The following is a 19,322-nucleotide window of genomic DNA, read 5'->3' as shown; positions in this document are numbered from 1 at the left end:
CATCGCTTCCGTTTTTTTTTTCTCCCCCTTCCGCCGTGAAAAGAATCATCGTTGGAGAGAAAGAACCGGAGCCGTGCTCGTCTCAGCACCTCCAGAGGAACCCCGGTCTGGCATGGGCGACAAGCGGAGTCCCACAAGGTAAACGCGGGGCCGAGTGCGCGGTGCTTTCAGGGCGACGACGAAGAGGGTTGAGCGGACATCGTTGGTCGGGGGGTGGGGGGAGAAAATGGGGTTTTCTTCTTCTTCTTCATGGTGTCGCGCGCACTGCATGTGTGTGTGCGCGCGTGTGTGTGTGTGTGTTTTAAAGAGCTCATCGCCAATTACAGTGTTAGATCACAGCGCGCGCACATGATTTCCCCCTTAAAAATCCCACAGGCTCACCGTGATGTTTGCTGTCGATAGTGTCCGCGGACTCACTCCTCCTCCTCCTCCTCCTCCTCCCTCCTTCATCTGGGTTTTAATTTTCTCCTTATTATTGTTTTAAAGGCCGAAGCGTCAACCGAAGCCCTCCGACGAGGGGTTTTGGGACTGCAGCGTGTGCACGTACAAGAACACGGCCGAGGCTTTCAAGTGCATGATGTGTGATGTGAGGAAGGGGACTTCAACAAGGTAAGGATGGATGTGCCCCTTTTGCACGAGTGTGTGTGTTTGTGCTGTGGGGGTGGTGGTGGGTCCTTTGGGACTATGATACATGGCCCTTGATAACGATAATATCACGATACAGCAATTCTGTATTTATTCTGCGATAAATTGTACGACAGTCATCTAGCAATGCTTTGTGACAACTGTGTAGCTGAGGAATAACACAAAAAGGACCCTGAACAGGGGCAGAGCAGGATTTGTGTATTCATTCGCTGCAGGTTGCCGTCGGTGTGAAGCCATGTACTAAATAAATTGGTGAAGTCTTATCTTAGTGCCTCTATAGTCTCTAACAAACACACTGTAACCTGTCAGTGTCCACACGTCATTATTCTAAAATAAAAAAATAAATAACCAATAAATGGCAAAAAACTATAAAAGCATCCGTAAATATTGATATTTGGCTCAGCATATCGATCATTTCTCGAGTCAGTACAACCATATATTGATATTTTGGTCCACCATCCATTTGAGACTGAGGTGATTCCCCACAGGGACATTAGTTTGATCCCTATGCCACCCTCCCCCCCTTTGTTTGCCCCCTGTACCACAATAACTATTTTAATTTAACACATATTACATTTAGATCTATATTTTCTCAGATTTTTACATTCAAACGTTGTGGCTCTGTATCAGTTTGAATCCCTGTCCACGCTAACATGTCTAAAAACACACTCAACGCAACCACTCATGTATGCGTTCTGCTCGGGTCCCACTGGAGACAGGAATTGTTTTCAGATCGATAGAATAATAGCTCATCTCCCGCGCATGTAAGCAGTTGTGTCATTGTAAAAGGAAGAAGGCTACGTCCAGACCTAAAACATTCAGCAAGCAGTTGCGAGTGCCAGCATCATTCTATTCCAACATCTCTGTTTCTGCCTGTCCAGATTAAAAGTGTTCAAACCAAAATAGGGCCAGCGGGGTTTTCCAAAACGGTTTTTGATCGTCTCTAAAGCTCCAGAGTACTATGGACACCAGGAGAATCTGTAGCTGAGTTACTGTTTCAAATGAAACTGTAATGTGGATGTAGCCTTAGATTCTGAGTGTGTTTCCCTTGGACGGACAAAATCAGTCCGTGAACATAAACACTGGTTTACAGCATGTTTTCTCTTACCAAACCCAACATGTTTATCACTTCCTTCCTCATCACACCTCCTCTACGCGCCGCATTAGTCTCCATGTTCCCTCGCCGACACTGACCTCAGTGAAATGAGGGACAGCCGCGGCGCTCTCTTGAAAGCGCACACATCAATCTTGTTGCCCTGGAGATATGTGTAAGGGGGGGAGGTGGGGGTGCTATACAGGTACTCAAGCATACAAATGCACAGCATGCACACACACAGTCCCCCCCCCCCCTCCTGACATCAGTGATTTGAAGCAGGAAATGACTTATTCCTGAGTGGCAGTCATTATCCGGATGAAAACAACAGACAAAAGGGTGAAGGAGAGGAGTTGTTGCCGTTTCCTCTCTGCCTATTAGAAGCAGAGTGTTGTTACGTTATCTCCTTTAACCCTTTGTTAATTATCCTCGTCTGCTTTAACGCAACTTTACTTTTCCACGGATTTAACAAGTACAACAATGTGGTGCACTTCTTCGTTCATATATCTGTTCAGTGTGTGTGAGTCTGCGTTTCTGTGTGTGCGTGTGTGTGAGTGGGAGGGCCAAGTTGTGAAAAGAGGTTGTCAGAGCAGCTGCCAGACAGACAGCCATAGCTCATTACTATGCAACAGCTTAATCAGCCCGCTGTCAGACGCACACACACACACACACTGATGTTCAGATGCACTCAACATGCAAATTTTACACATGACTGCATACATATTCGCACACAAGTGCACGTTCCAGATGCACAGACACACACACACTGAACACACAGTTGCCGCTTACACAAACAAAGAGCCTGAGCAGCAGACATGATGTTGTCATCTGGTCCGGCTTTAGTGCAATCGAGTTTTGATTGTTGAGGATGCTTCAGAGATCGTGGCGTGCTTCAGTAACAAACAAGCGGCCCACGGGGTTGCCAGGAATATCCACTGAAGCTTGGACATCCTTTGTCCTCCCCCATCTGGACATCATTTTGTTGTAGTTACGTAGGCTCTAAGGACGCAAAGGTTTTGGAATTCTCCTTTACACCCTTGAAACCCAGCGCCAACATCCGCGTGAAGGTCTTATTTAATGTTAATAACTCTTCTTCCCGTCTGCAGTGCTGCAGAAGCGTTTTAGCAGTAGTAGTGTGTTCACGCTCTTGCACAAGGCCGCACGTAAGCACTCGAAACACGGGGGCGAACGCTGCAGCAAAATGGCCACACAGGTGGTCGCAGCTGTTAATGACCGATCACAGCAGACGAGTGCGGGTTTGCTCCGCTGAGCAAGGTGTAGGCGCTGAAGGGCAAAACACCACGTGGAATATGAAATGCAGGACACGGCAAATTCTCTCACTGGTTACTAAACAAGCATGACTGAGCTATTACCGTGATGTAATGAATTCACATTTCGCACAGGCAGGAGCTGAGCGTCCGGTGGTGAGAGGAAGTGTCCCATATAGCCTGAAGGTCACGGGTTTGACAGCGAGAGTGGGTTCTGTGGATTAAAATCAATTTATCACTTGTCAGAGCTTGAGAGCCTTATCGTAATACATGAAATGTCACTTTTCCCGACAGGATCTGAGTCTCTTCAGCAAGTGTAAGAAGTGATGGCTTCTTAAAAAAGAAAAGGGGGGGACCATTTTGAGATGAGATAGAGAAGTATTTTCAGAGGAAGAGAGTTTGCATGTATAGGGTCAGGAGATGAAGATGAATGCGTTATGAATTTTAGGAGGAGTCTTGCCCCTACATCTGTCTGACGATCCTAGTTGACGGGCAGATCAGCAGAGTCGAAATGGAAGAAAGAGCGACCTGGCTTCTGAAGCTCGGAAGTCAAATTCGAGGAGTGGATCAAGGCATGAAACCGAAATCGTGTGTTTAAACATTCTCTCCTTCCCCAAATCATTTCTGCAGATTAATATGGAAAAATGTGTTGCTCCTCTAGATCAAGCTGCAAGCTTAGGATATTAAATTAAAGCTATCATAAAGGAGCTCAGATCACAACACGGCTTCATTACCTCAAGACTTTGCTGAGGGAAAAATGGCTGTTTTATCTGCTGTGACTCTTTGGCCCCGAGTCCCAGCCTTTGAAAGCCGGTGTGATAGATGAACGTCACAGTACAGTGGTGTGGTACATAAAAAGAGGCTGTTTGATAAGTGCAAGGTCACAGGTTTGATTCCTGCATCAGCTGAAATAACGAGATAGAAAACAAACCTTGATAAAGCTTAGTTCACACAACAGTATCTCAGCCTGATTCTCCAGTCACCAACGACTTTGAAGCTTGCTGACAAAAGCTCCAGGTCAAAGGCAAATGGATTTTGATCTGCAGTGGCCACGATGTGTGAACTCTTCAAAAAGGAACGATTTCAAAGGCGCAGACTCCGACTAGAGTCACACAAACTCATTGCAGCTCATACGAACTGCTCTAGGTTTTGGACACCAAAAAAGGAATGCCTTTCAGGTAGGGATCGGTCTCCGTTACTTTTCGTTCTGGCTCGGACACAAAAATACGGCTCGAGCCACTATGCGTTTGATACAACTGTGATGTCCGCCAAAGTGTTTCTGATCCTCCAGCTCGATTCGTCATTCTGTGAGCAGGATGTGACAGAATGGTAGGAGGCTCATTCAAACTCACTATACTCAACATAATTTGGAGTATGAACACACAAGACAGCACGTCGTGTAGTGTGAACTTGGCTTGAGCAAGATAGTGAAGGTCCCCGCCCCGTTCAACCATGGAGGTTTGTTCTGGATTAGGGCGTCACCTTGAGGTTTGAAATACAAAATGAAGGTTGAGGCGTGTTTCATTTGTCTGGTGTTTTGAACAAAAGCTGAAAATGTCAGGTGTGTGTGTGCGTGTCTGTGTGTTAGTGAAGGTGCTGACAGAAAGCAGTTAAGCCCGAATCTAAACACCCTCCTTAGGCAAATACTGCGGGGTGTAATGGAGCAGTGTGTGTGCGTGTCTCACCTCAACTCTCTGAATCTGTTCGCTGAGCTCTGACTCGTCGGGCCCACCAGGGAAAACAGTCGGTGTGTGCACGCTCTGCGCTGAAGAACTTGTTTGGCAGCATCATATTTCTACAGGTCAGGACAGTGAGCTCGATCAGGTTTCTGGAGTATTACTTCTCCCTCTCGTTTGTGTTTGCTCTCTCGCTACCTTTTACTCAACCGTCTCTCAGCAGCGTCTCCGTCCCACGCTCCTTTCAAAAGTTCAACTCAACCTTGGGCATCTCCCGGTGACAGATTGACTGATGTGAAGGTTTTTGGTCGGCTCCGCCTGAAGTGAGCACAAGCGCCTGCTGGCTGGCTGGGAGCCTTCGGCTGCTTAGATGTTGTTTTATCATCCTCCGCACAAGCTCACCCTCACAGTTCATGTGCAGTGCCACACACTCAAAATTGACCTGTTACTGTGCATTTGGCGCAAATCCAGTTCGTTCTCCTACTCACAAATAATGCAGCTTTCAACATGACAGTCTGAATTATCCAGGATGTTTTATTGAAACATTAATATCAAAGAATAAAACTGAGGAAGAACAGCAGCAGGGCAATGCATTAAGGGAAGTGCTTAATAGCCAATACCAACATGTTTGGAATCCAAATAGTTTTTTTCCACAGCCAAGGAGGTTATGTTTTCACCCCGGTCCATTTGTTGGTTTGATTGCAAGCCCAATTACACAAAACTACTTGATAATAACCACAAAAACTGGTGTAAGGATGCGGTTGTGTCAGGGAAGAACCCATTAAATGTTGGTGCGGCTCCAGATCAGGGGGAAGATCCAGAAACTTTTATCCCCTTTCTTTTCCATTATGAGACAGAGAATGTTTGACACTTTTATCAATTTCCGTGGCAAAATTGGGCACATATAGGGAAATTATACACATCTGTTAAATTAGGGGCTGCTTGATTGAATTTAAGGAAACTGTTGGACCTTGGTGGTGGTATGCTTTTGACTGCTAAGCGCTAGTTTATCCTCTTCTGAAAGGGGTTGTAGTCTCCCTAAATCCAGGAAAAGTCAAATATCTTGTATTGTCGCTTTAACAGACCTAAATTTCAAAGTCAAAGCAAAGAAAACTTGCAAATCCTAAGCAAATATTGGGGATTTTCATCTGAAACACGATTTAAAAGATCAGCTGATTACCAGTCTAGCTTTACAGCAGTTCTTTGTCCCTCGTCAAATAATTTCCGATCAACATAAAAGGGTTACCAACAGCATATAAACGAGATAACTGAAAAGAAATCATCACAAAGTGATCACAAATCCCCCCAAAAAAGGGAGCGCAGCAGAGGAATCACAATGTTCCGATGCAGATACCAACAATAAAACTGTTGCCGCTTCAAAGCCTTTTTCTCATGCAGCCAGCCAGTGATTGGTTTCAGCAGATATCCATCATAAACAAGAGATAATCATCAGCCCGCTGGAGTCGTCTAGATTCATGGGAAATGGAAACCGGGAGCTGAGGCAGAGAGAGCTGATTCTCAAAGTTGTGTTAGAATCAATTTGATTTGCGAAAAGTATAACATTAATTATCTATTTTTTTCTTTTCTCTCAGATTAGCTGCATTGGGGAAAATAAGTGCTTCTTCTGTGGAATAGTAATACACCATATAATGCTGTATGCGCAACTGTGCATATATTAAATGGGGCCTGGAGATAAATGTTTCATTGAAATTCATAGTTTGAAGTGCAAATTCTCTGTATTTTAATATTATGAAACTGCCTATGTTCATGTTTATACTAAAACAACATGAATTTGAATGAAGATGTAAAATCAGTAACTCCATCTTTACATCTCTGTTATACTATTAGGCTGTTTCTTAGACATGTAGTGAACTCTGGACTTTTTCTTGAAAGTCTTCCTTGGGGCTGTATATGAGAGAGGAAACACCTATTGACTATTAGTAGATGTTTTAGGTCCGGTTAACATTTTGGCTGATCTAAATTACCAGTTATCTGAATATGAATGCAGAGATTGCACGATGCCTTTCGTTGAACGTTGGATTATGCAAATTATCATGCAAAATCTGTTTATGGTGATGTGTGAGTGAGAATGTAAATGTCAGAGTCAGTTGCATTCAAATTTGCCTGAACCTAGCCCCATAAATGTCTGAGTGGGCGTGCTGATGACATTTCTAACACACAAGGCAAACCCTAAAGTTTACAAATATATCATATAGAAGACACAAAGGAAGATGTCCAACAGTAAAGACAAAGACATTTGAGACCATTTGGTAATAAGGGTTACAAAATCAGTAGAGTTTTTGTCATGTCCTGCCTCATGCATGATCTACCCAGTTCCCTCTTTGTTGTGAACATGTCTGACGTGGACGATCTCCTGCTGCGTCCTTCACATTTGAAAGGCAAAGTCAGGATAATACCCAATTTTCTGTTCATGTCTGAAAACTGCCTCAGCTTCTCGGTTAGGTTTGCCCTCCTCCACTCAACAGCCTTTTAAAAGGGAAAGAGCGTATTTAACGCATTCCACCTTAACAGATCCCTATTTGGCTGCTGTGTTAATTTCCCCACAGAGAAACACATCGCTGGCAGATATCAACACATTTGACTCCCACCTCATAGAGTCCGTGATGACAGACAGGAAGTGTGGGGAAAGCGAGTGTGTAGCAACGCTTTTATGAGCCACATCAAGTCTGCAGCGGAGATAAACTGCCATTATAACGGCAACCAATTAAATAGAGGATGTGAAATAACAACACAGATTGCATCTATAAACAGGTATAATGCATGTAAACCAAACCAATCAGTGTTTTATAAGCCCATCTGAATTATGACATCCTCTGTAAGTCACACAGTGGGCTCAGTGGTGTGGGTTTACTGGTGCTGGCACTCGCACAGGCTACAAAACCGAGCGTACACCAGGGACAATGAAGCTGGCTGTTATCACGTCACTGTGGCTCAAGATTATGGCTACACGATAAGCCTGTAATTACTATGGTGACACTGATTCATGACATACTGCTATGTGTGGATGTGTATGTGTGTGTGAGGAGAATGTTGTAGAGTGTGGCGAGCAGGCTGTAGATGGTGTCATAAACCACAGGACGTGGAGAGCCATCTGTCTCTCTCTCACTCACACACACACGTGCACGGTGATAGCAAGTACAGGCAGGGAGAGACATTAATCATTGGGTTGGAGGAGCTCCCAGGAGCAGCCTACAACCTGCTGATAGAAAACGTGACACACACTCACACTCCTCCACCTGAACCGAGGGTGTTCAACAGGGCATAAAATAAGCTGTTTCGCAATGATCTTACAATCATTATCCCGGAACTGAGGGATTTGTCTATAGCAGCACACACACACACACATTTATCTTAGTGAAGACACTCTTTGTCATTATTTATTCCTTAGCTTGTTACCCTAACCGTAAACATCAAAACTAAATGCCTCACCCTTACTTTAATCCTTACCAAAATTCCTAATTCCAACCCTAAAACCAAGTCCTAATCCTCAAACAGTCACTTATAAGTGGGTCAGAAAAGGAGGACCGTCCAAAATGTCCTCACTCTGTACATCGAAGGCTTAAAATGGTTCTCACAAAAGATATCTGTGCAAGCACACGCGCTTACTTGCAGTCCATCAGCTGTCGTGTGGGCTGTTTGCTCATCACCCACTGTACTCGACAAATGTGAGCGAGCCGTCCTAACATCTGCAGTCCGCTGCAGCCTTTTGGATGACACCAGAGCTTTCTGTAAGTGCCGACCAATCAGCCAACTCCTCATATCAAGTCCAGCTGGCTTCTTTATGTGATTCATTTTGTATATTTGACTGCCTCAGCCGTAAAACAGTGTGAGCGTGATGATTGAGAAGCGATCACCTCTTTCTGTACCTGTCCCGCCCCCACACGCACTATATGAATGTGTGTGTTTGTGAGCATGCTGACATGAGAGGTTGTATTCTGCCGAGTAGACAGCAGATTGTCATCTTCAGTGTTTGGCAGAATATTTGAATTTCAACATAAACAAGACAGACCGGCTTAATGAATGAACAAATGAAAGCATTCCCTTTATTTACCTCGTGCTTTTTACAGTATTACCATCTCAAAGAGATACTATATAATATACTGTACAATAATATTATTGGGCCTGTTATAATACATCAATATTGTATGAGCAAAGAACAGTACAACATACAATATTATAAAACAGACAATGTTGTCCGATAGATGGACCCGATAAGTCCAGCCACCCAAACAAGGGCCCCCTTGAAGTCAGAGGTCAGTGGTTTGATCCCTGGCTCCTCCTCTCTACATTCCCAAGTGTCCTTGGGCAAGATACTGAGCCCCAAATTGCCCCCAACGGCAGCTGACTGTGTGTGAATGGTGGGTGATAGTAAAGGTCCTGTGTATAGAAACGCTGTGTTCCTTTCTGCCTGAATGGGTGAAGGCGACTTGTCCTAAATAGGGCTTTGGGTCCCATATAAATACTTGTAAAGACATGCAAGGTTTCCTCTAAATACTGCTCCAACTTTTAAAACAAGATGCTTGATTTGTACCTCTTCTGTGGACTTTATGTCCTTGTACAGACATTTCACCCTCTGATGGGGATTCATTACAGCATGTGTTCAGGTTTATTATTACTGTTCAACTAGATATGTAGTAAAACTCAAAACAGTTGGCAGATGTTCTTTGGCAATCGGATTAAACCTAATATACCAGGAGTTTGCAAAGTCATCTGTATTATAAAGTCTGTTATTACCACATTTGTATATTTGGAAATTCCTGGCTCACACACGGACACACCATCTGTTCCAAATGCTGATTCACAACAAGCAGTGGTGTTGACCCGTTTGTCCACTGTGGCAGAAACATAACCGTCTCATAATGTGACCGCCCACTGAATCGGTCATGTAGAAACATTTTCCAACTGTGACAGGATCCGAACCAGAGGCGTTAATTTCCTGTAGTGTTGGTTCATGAAGGACTTTAATTATTTATTCTCCCCTGTTCTCGAGCGCAGGCCAGAAGTGAGGTCAGTGAGTGCATGTGGAGGAGGGAGAGGAGTGCTGAAGGACAGAGGCGAGTGAGATAGCGATAATGATGACGTGTGGGTGCGTGTGTGCGGATGACACATTTGAGAAGGGGGGCGGCCAGAGTTCCCCCCCTAGGACCACGAAGCGCTGAGGGATCAGTGACAGAATGTGACAGGACCAGTTAATCTTTACTAGGGCTGTAACAATTCTCCTTGAACCTTGGTCTTTAATTTGAGCGGATTTCAAACAAAAAAAATCGAGGAGCCGTATGGGAGAACGTCAATTTCTGTCTCAGTTGCTTTTAAAATATTCGACCATGTGACAATGTCCAGCGACCGAGTGGGCACGTTGATGATGGATGCAAAACTGAAAACAAACAGAACACATATCTCAGGATGAACAAGAGGACTTTGAGAGCTTTTGTTAATGAGGACAGATGCCGGTCTTGATGTGCTGTCAACAAAGATGCACGTTTTCTTTGCGACGGAATTTTTTCCGGTTTCGGATATGTTCCTTTTGTTTTGAACAAGTCTGGCCAGGAAAATCTCCCGCTGAATTATTAATATGTGAAAGACAAATTCCGGTCATGAGCATTGCATGTCTGAAAACGGCTTTGGAGTGTGACTGTTTTCCTGATCACATTCTCCAAAATTAAAAGCCTAAACCAAAGCAATTGTGACTTATATCCACTGTTGTCTTCACCCTCCCCTCTTCAAGGAAATACAGTTGGGTTTGTGGGGTTAATCCCTCTCCGTAACGTCCTAATTTCCCAGTGTGGGACTCCATTAGCTGCCGTGGAATAGCATGAGTAGAGGACGTATCGATTGGAACAACAGTTCCAACACGCAGTATTAATGTCAGAAAGAATAGGCCGTTACATTAGGCACAGAAATTCTTGTTGCAATCAATAGACACAAACGCGCACACATAGCCTCTGAGGCCTAAGTGCTAAGATAATAACCATTTGATTGGGTTAACAGAGGCAGCTCTGTTTAGAGCGGCTGCTTTGCCTCGCCATGGTATTAGGTTGTCTCCTCTTTCACCTCCAGCTTATTGAGCTGGCTCCGTTGGTGAGAATCAATTTCATTGTAATGCATGAGGAAAATAGGAATTAGAAAATATTTTTACAGCTAAAGCCTCATAGCTCTTGGGCACAGACAGTCTTTGAGTCTTAAAGAAAGGATCATTATTAAGCTCAGATTACTTTTTCCCCTTAATGAGACATTAAGCAAACACCAAAGCTGCTTTCAGACATGTACTGAAGTCCCAAGGTTTTACAGAAATTTTCTGGAAGGGCTGTATGTGGGAACACACATATCTGAGTTGGTTGCGCCAGACATTTTACATAATATTTCCTGGCAGCGACCAAGTAAAACGACCGAGTGTACAGCAGGATAATGTCAGGAACCTTCATCGCATGCGAGTGGGCGTGTTCATTTTCCGAGACACAAAAACAGGAAGCTGAAAACCAAAAGAAAATAAATATTTCAGGGAGTAAAAGAGCTATCATACACGTAGAAGACGCAGACAGATATGTCAACTTGGAAAGACGGCTATATTGAAGAGATCTTTGGGGGAAAGGGCCGATGTCGATTTGTTGTAAACAAAAGCACGATCCCATGACAGTTCATACCTATAAGCCGCTGTACTGTGCTCATTTGCTGCACTAATAGGCATCAGTGATTCAGTAAATCACACCGAATTCATCAAACAAACAAACAAACCAAAGAGATGGTTTTGAACGAGGCAGATGTAGGCTTGTTTTCTTTTGCATTTCGGGAAGCTGCCAACATTTGTCCCGGGTGCAGGACGCTCGATTGTGTTAGGAGACAGCCGCTGCTTTGTTTGCAAGCTCCAGTAAATTCAAGAGCACCAGACACCGCCTTTGTTGCTGCCGGAGGAGTTAACGGATGTCAAGGAGAGTGCCGCGATTCGCTCGAGCTGGAAACAAGAGGACTGTGAGAGGCTTCTGCCTTTTTTTTTTTATAAAAAAGAAGAAGAGTTGTCAGCACTTCTGTAACGTTATGCTGACAAGACAGACATATTAGAGGATCTCTACATCTCCTCCCTATCAGACAGTTATGTTGGCCAAGAGACCCATTTGCATTTCCACACAAGTCTCTGTAGCGTCCCTGCATGTTCTGTGAGGGCAGTAGTAAGTCAAGGGGAGGAAAAAAAAAAAAAAAGAAGACGACTCTAGGAGAGACGCTTTGAAGCCCCAATTTAGGTCATCCCAAAACTGTTAAACAACAGCTTTGCCCACAGAACAAGACGGCAGCCTCGGCTTATATTCACCATGTCCTCGTAGAAAATGAACTAAACGCCTCAAAGGCTTGATTTCTTTGTGTCGCATAGCTCTGCAACTAGTTCACTCTGTACTTGTGCTGTGCTGCACCCTTATAATGACATTAGGCAAGTGCAAAAAGGACATTTCTTTTCACGGAGCACCTTGAAGCGTTTTTGTCATTTCAATACGTTTTCAAAAGGGTTCACACACAGGTTAGTACACTCCACTGAAGCCGTTTTCCTTTTCGGGACTGTAGGAGTTTTAATGCTTTAAATTCTGAGTGAGATATTTTTATGTTCTCTGAGCAGTAGGTTTATTTTCAAATATCACAGCATATGGGGATTTGGGTAAATATATTAGTTCTTATTAAACAGAAACTGGCTCGTGAAATATGAAATTGGTTCCAACAGCTGTTGTTTCAAGTACAACTGCTCGACAGAGCTCAGAAAACAGACACGCTGTGCTCCTCTGCTCTTCTCATCATGCCCGATACTTCATCTGCTCACTGCTGCGTGTGTGTTTGCGTGCATGCATTCATGTGTACAGACATGGGTCTAACTGTGTTGCATGTTAATTGCATGCCTTTCATTTCTTTTGATTTGTACATGCATGTGTATTTAGGTGAAGTATCTGCAGGCTGTGATGTGCATAAGGGCCTATTTGTGTGCGGATGCTGAGATGTGGAGACTCTCAACAGAGCATTTTCAACACTCACAGACTCAGAACACTCGACAAACAAAGAGAAATGTGATCAGTCCTGATGCGTGCAAACTGTTACAAGACCAATTGCATAATGCATCAATTTTTAGACCGCTGATACTCAGAGGAGAAGAATGTGACTGAAGAGGAACATTTGGCGAAGCACGTTACACTGTTTGAATATTTCACATCAGATCCATGTTCTACATTTTGTAGAGCCGACAAGAAAGTATTATACTTGGACAAAAGCCCCTCACACAACTGATTGTGGAGGAAGTGGGAAGCTGGTGAGGGATTGTGGGGCGACAGTAAAGACTGGTGCTTATGGAGAAGAATTGGCAGGAGACTCCACTTGATTCCCACTGAATAATATCAAACTGAGGCGGTAGCTGCACAGGGGTCTTAGAGTGTCCACATACAGAGACTGAGTGACAAGTAAGACTGCAGTTTCCCCGCCTGCTGAGAACCGCATCACCCTCACACACAAACAGCTATGATGAAGGCTGCTTGCAAGGACTTTGAAAAACCTGACTGTTTTGACAACACACTGACACAGGGTTTATACTGGTGCAGCCGATGGAGAGCGAGAGAGAGCTCAGCACCAACTCTGCTATTAAAGGACGGCACGAAACACAAAGTTAGATCTGTCATGTTTATTGTGAAGAAAAAAAAATGGTTCCATTATAAAACTATGGCAGGCTGCCGAAGTCTAAGTAATTAATGTGAAACCCTGCACTGTCTACACCCAGCCCTGGAGTTATGAGACAAAAACTGTAGTGTAGGAGATGTTAATGTTTTTCATTTGGAAAGAAAGGGGTGAAAACACGTTGGGTGTGACCTTCAATGAAAATGTGGCATTGTACTTCCAGTAATGGCTGAGCTCCTTTACGTGACAGCATCGCATCATTCGTAGTTTTAAGTTTCCTCCTGAACAACCATACATGCACGTGCATTTTGAACACTGTGTCCTTTTCACACTTAAAATTCCCGTCACATCTTTTGTTTTCAGCAAAACGCATCTCATCTTGTCAGTGTGTATCCCTGTGGGTGGGTGCCAACACAAGCCTGTGCAGGTATTCTGCATATCTCACAGATGGCTGAATCCTGGGTTTTATTCTGAATGCACGCTGAGAGAGTGTGGGTGTGTGTGTGTGTGTGTGTGTGTGTGTGGCCACTTGCTGCCAGTGTTAAGAACACTTCAGCGGCTCCATTCCTAACCAGCACTGGCAGTGATTATTGGCTCTTGATTATGGTGGTACGTTAGATGGAGCCAGGTGTTCACTGTTATTTTCCCTCTCATTAATCTGCCACATTGTCTCCCCCCTCTCTTCCCTTCTTCATGTCTCTCTCTCTACCTCCCCCCTCTTGCCCCTGGATCAGGAAGCCTCGTCCCGTCTCTCAGCTCGTCTCACAGCAGCAGGTTACTCAGCAGTTTGTGTTGCCCTCGCAGCCCAAAAAGGAAAAGAAGGAGAAGGTAGAGAGGGAGAAGACCGACAAGGAGCCGGCGCTCAAGAAGAACAGTCACAAGAAGATGAGGTAAACAAACTGACGGTAGCAGAAATCTGATATTAATGATAGGGATGCATTCATGAACACTAAAATTCATAGATGCTTCTTTTTCCATCTCTTACTCAAATCCTTCTCTCAACCTTCAGGCCTAGATTGAAAAACATCGACAGGAGCAGCGCCCAGCACCTGGAGGTGACGGTTGGGGACCTGACGGTCATCATTACAGACTTTAAGGAGAAGGTCAAGCCCTCGCCCACCTCAGCCACGTCCTCCAGCGCCGCGTCATCGGTGGTCGACCACCACAGCCAGAACGGCTCCAGCTCAGAAAACACAGAGAAGGGGCTTTCTCGCTCCTCCTCACCCAGGGGAGAGGGGAGCTCAGTCAACGGAGAGTCCCATTGAGTCCCGCCACCCCCCCTCAAATCCTCAGCCACCTCCAGCCACATCTCATCTGCAAGTCACTGGAAGGGAATCCTACTTTTACTTTAGAGCTGCACACTTTATCATTTACTTTTTTGCTGGAATTGTGACTCCCAGTCTTTGTCAGAGCAAGGTGCCAACCCATCAGCTTTGGCAAATTCTCCACGTTTAGAAACTGACCTAGAAACCCTTAGCGCATCTTGGATGATGCAGTAGACTACATAAAACAAAAATTGGACAAAGGATGATGAAGGGTGATGGACCTTTGCATTTTTCATCCTCTATGGTTCCCTTCAGATGCACCGGCCTCTCAAGATTTCCAATATTTTTACTGAACAAATGTGCAGCCTCCACCCTGGTATTGTGCTCAGTGGCCGGCAGAGTGACCCATTCGTCCCCCATGTGGAATGGAATTCTCAGCCACTGCCTGGATTCTCTACCTACCTTGTCATAAACCTGAACCGTCTCGTTCCCCAGTGTCCTCACACTGAACTCTCAATGTGACAGTGAACATTTGCTCCTGATCTTGACACTCCAAGGATTTGACTTCAGGACTGCGTCTGCTGAAGAGAGACTTCTGACACAGCAGAGTGGCCTCACTGGTGGAACCGTTTGTTGATTTCCATTATGTTCGGAGCAAGGTTGTTTCGTTCAGTGATGCTCAACATGTCCTCACAATGGCACCTGGCAGAGAATGTACAGCACATGATTTCAAAAGGGTAATACCGGTGTTAAGTTTGTTTTTTAAATTTGCGCCTGAGTCAATTTGTGAGTAATTTTTTCTTTTATCTTAGCGGCCTTTCATTTTATTCAGTTTGTAAACACCCACTAACAAACCTACAGTGCAAAACTTTTATCTCCCCCTTCTGGCAGTGAAAGTAATGACAAACATCGTTGACGCAAACATAACGTCCTAGGCACACCAATAGTTTCTTTCGTTTCTATTTTTAACCAGAGTATCAGAAACTCAATAGGTTTACGCTATAGTTGTTAAAGCCAACTCCTGCCTTTTAGGCTCGGCAAACCCAATCATTGCTAGCATTCTCTGGTGTACACTGAAATACAGTGAGATTTACCTGGCACTGGTAGACTTAATCAGCTCATAGTTTACTTGTTCCACAACAGCTTGAATGTAACAGACTGCTTTTTCTATACGCAAGTCCAGTGCTCCAGCTTTAAGTGATAATTTTGATATAAAACCGAACGAAAATAATTGTAATTTTATAAGAAATTTGAAAAGTTGATTATAGAGAACTCTCTGGTGATGTAGCCTTTCAATCATTGTGTTGTTTTTCTAATTTTCTCACAGACCAACCACTGATCCTCCCCGTCAAGCAAAACAGTTCAGATCGAGAGCCTAGCTCTCATGCAGCAGTAGAAGTTCTAACCAGCTACTAGATAACTAAAAGCTATTAACATAGTTCAAAATAGTTGACGTTATGCTACCTAGCGAGCATGAAACAGAAATTAGCAAGTGGCTGGTTGATGAAGTCTTTTACATCAACTAAATAAACAATTACTCCAAACATATTTAAGAAGCTGTTATGTTACCTAGATAGAATGAAACTAATGTAAACAGCTGCTTGCTAGACAGATGGGAGCAGGCAGAAGAAAGCAAAACATTAGCTATAACAGCTTAAGTCCATAATATCTCAGGACTGTGTTCCATGAAGTGAAGTTTTCCAATATGACAACTCACTGCAGCTTTTACAATCATCCAAGTTTTGTAACTCATCACTGTCGACGTTAAGCTTCTGCAGAGACGTACAGGAGAGAAACCAACAAACCATTTAACAGAATCCAGAATAGAAAGTCTTTTAAAGGCAAAGATGGCAGTCGTAAAATACATAAAAAGCCGGTCGTCTGCTTTCTTACATCTGAGCGCGTAAACGCATTAAACCAATCTTGTTGCACTGACCTCAGCTTACAGTTTGGGGCCGCAGCTGTTTAAACTGCTACTGCGGCAGATGCAGTTGGTTGGAGAAGGGATAAAAGTGGAATACAAGGCACCAGGGATTGACTCGTGATAGAAGTTGATACCTTGCGCTTGCGTCACAGAACTGTAACTGAAGGGGGAAAAGTGACCAAAACCTTTTTTTATTTCCGGGCCAATTCAATATATTCTCAACATGCAGGTTTTTATGCCCCAGGGTCCATTGAAAGTGCAGTTATGGCCGTCTTTTATCATTTAGATAGGGGACCTGGTCTTGTTAGCCTGAAATAATTACCCTTGGGCATTGCCAAGATGGCTTCTCTGTGAGACTTTTTGGTCATACTTTTCTCTTGTGACATTGAAAATACATAATTTGCCTAACTGGTTACCAATCCTTAATTTTTTAAATGGTACACAGTGGTAACTGTCAATTACAGGACTTCCCATAAAACGTTATATGGAGGTACTCACGATGACAATTGTTGTAGCCTCGATCTCATTTGCGTTTTATTTTCTTCAACAAGAGCCAGTTTCAAACCGTGTTTGTCTGAGTGAGGTTTGTTTCAGAGACATGAAAGAAACAGTCAGTGAACTGGAAGATGACAAAAAGGCACTTTGGCCGTACATGACGCCGGTATTCTCCTTTTAATCTCTGCTGCACCTGTTCAGGGTCCGAGTGGATAACCAGTGGGTGCTCACACTGTTCTGCTGCCATGCAGGACCCAGCTTGGACAAGGCAGGACTGAAACTTGGGAGTTTGGACATCTGGACACATTTATGAGCCGGATCCGGGGACATCCTGCGGTGCGATGGGACTCAAGAAGCCGTTTGAATCCTCCATTTTGACGAAGGACAAAGAGGAGAAACTTTATAGAGTATACTAAACTCCCAGCAGAACAATTATAGATCAAGCTAACTACACATTAACTTATAAAAAACCTGTAGAATAAGTACACAGATAAAAGTGGATATTTCTAAAAACAATATTGTACTACAATGTCTTGACGTGGCTTTATTATCCATCATATCAGTGTTATTGTCAATATTTTTTACTTTTAAACATTTTAGCACACATTCTGAGAACTGTCACAGCATGATAATATTACGGTCTCGGTATATTGTGGGACGGGTTATGTCTCTTAGTTCGTTAGTATCTTTTTGATTGTCGGAGATGTGCTCTCGCAGGTTCACTGCACTAGCTGGGACTAGGTGGGTGGACTCGTGGGAATTTGTTCGGACAGACGTTTGTTATTTGGTTGTTACAAAAGTGGATGACACTTAAAAATGTGTTGGTGTCACCTGTTGATATTGTTTCCTGTTTGTTTTGCTTTGTCATGCTCAGTGTGTGAACTTGTTTATTACATGTCTGAAGAAAATAAGAAAAGTCGAAACAAAGATGTCCTCTTCTGATGCACACATTTTTATGATTTTCTTTCACACACACAAGCTGTTTTCATACATAAACTCATCGTCATAATTAGCCTGCAATTTGATCATTTGTTTAACGTTTACAATAAATTAGAGTAGCACAAAAACAGATTGTGAATTGACTTCTCTAAAGCAGTTTTTAGACATGAACTCTGGGATGAAAACTGGGGCTGAGTATTGTCCTTTCATAGACGAGGAACGCACAAGGACATGTTCACAACAACAACAGGAAAATGTCCAAAGCATTCAGGTTGGGGTGAATCGAGTAAAGCATGTAGGCAGCAGGGCATGACGTTTAAATTCAACTGTTTTCTGTTTGCAGCCAATTGACAGACGTGGGCCCTCGGCGCCAAAGGCTCTCGATTCTTTCCAGTTCTTTCCTGCAGAACCACTTGTATAACAGATCGTGTTCGTGCAGGTTCAGAGTTTTACATAACAGAGCGTGCTCATCATGCAAAACTATTGATTTGAAGTTTGTTTTTAACCATGCAGTAGTTAGATCAGAGCTCTGGATGACAATTGTATATAAGCATAGGAGTAGTTAAGGTATGTTTTACCACACTAATTAATCAACCACTGCATCAGTCAATAACCTCACCCCCCCCCCCCCCCACACTACATGCAAATGCAATTGACGTGCAGCCCTTTTTGTCCAACGCAGCCACCTCAATAAAGACTAGTCACTTAAAGCCAGGCTGAATGGTCTTTTCAGGAGGTGAAACCAATTCAAAGCTGCAGCAGACACAGACTGGAGGTTAGGGGGGTGAGGGGGTTAGTGCTTGGGGGGAGGGGGAGAGGGTCAACACCGCTTATCGCTCCCTTCCCCCCACGTGAGGGTCTCAACCTCCTGCCTCTGCTGCATGAAGAGAGTCAAGTGAAGCGGTTTGAACGAGAGAGAGAGAGAGAGAGAGAGAGAGGAGGAGCCGGACGTCTGCGGGGGCCTTCAGAGTAAGAGCACGGAAAGTGGGGCACAGAGATACAAAAGGTCATTTTGGACCAATAATTTTAATCAGTATTTTATTATTTTTGTTGCTGTCAATATTATTAATACAATGAAATGTCAAATATAAGAATAAATTCCAATTTTTCACTTCTGGCAATACAGGAGGTTTGAATTTGTTAAGAATCAAGAATGAATTAATTTCAATGTTGAGTGTTGTCCGTTACTATATAATTATATAAGTGGCTGCAATTTAATATTTTTTCCCTCAATTCCAATGCTGGTATTGAACGGAAATGCCCATAATCATACTTCCCAAAATGGTTATAGCTCTTGAGCCACTGACCCTTGGCACTAATACGTTCTTTCTGAAAAGAAAAAGTAGCTTTAAAAGT

At 43.7% G+C, this 19,322-nt stretch overlaps 1 protein-coding gene across 1 annotated transcript; it reads left to right on the top strand.

The window, feature by feature from the left end:
• The first annotated feature begins 2 nt into the window (after window positions 1-2).
• yaf2 (YY1 associated factor 2) lies at window positions 3-19,316 on the top strand. Its single transcript, XM_062383334.1, has 4 exons — window positions 3-138; window positions 487-609; window positions 14,078-14,233; window positions 14,353-19,316. The coding sequence occupies exons 1-4, from the start codon at window positions 113-115 to the stop codon at window positions 14,606-14,608; spliced, it is 561 nt and encodes a 186-aa protein (XP_062239318.1). The 5' UTR covers window positions 3-112; the 3' UTR covers window positions 14,609-19,316.
• The last annotated feature ends 6 nt before the right edge of the window (window positions 19,317-19,322 follow it).

This window comes from Platichthys flesus, chromosome 23 (genome assembly GCF_949316205.1).
Source record: "Platichthys flesus chromosome 23, fPlaFle2.1, whole genome shotgun sequence".
NCBI lineage: Eukaryota > Metazoa > Chordata > Actinopteri > Pleuronectiformes > Pleuronectidae > Platichthys > Platichthys flesus.
Note: the sequence above shows the minus strand (reverse complement) of the source record. Positions and strands in the feature narration are given on the sequence as shown.

Bases quoted from the DNA above. Each gene is read 5' to 3' on its own strand.
- yaf2 (XM_062383334.1), top strand. From the start codon at position 113: ATGGGCGACAAGCGGAGTCCCACAAG. The intron at 610-14,077 runs GTAAGGATGGAT...CCCCTGGATCAG, and splicing joins AGGAAGGGGACTTCAACAAG to GAAGCCTCGTCCCGTCTCTC. The intron at 14,234-14,352 runs GTAAACAAACTG...CTCAACCTTCAG, and splicing joins AACAGTCACAAGAAGATGAG to GCCTAGATTGAAAAACATCG.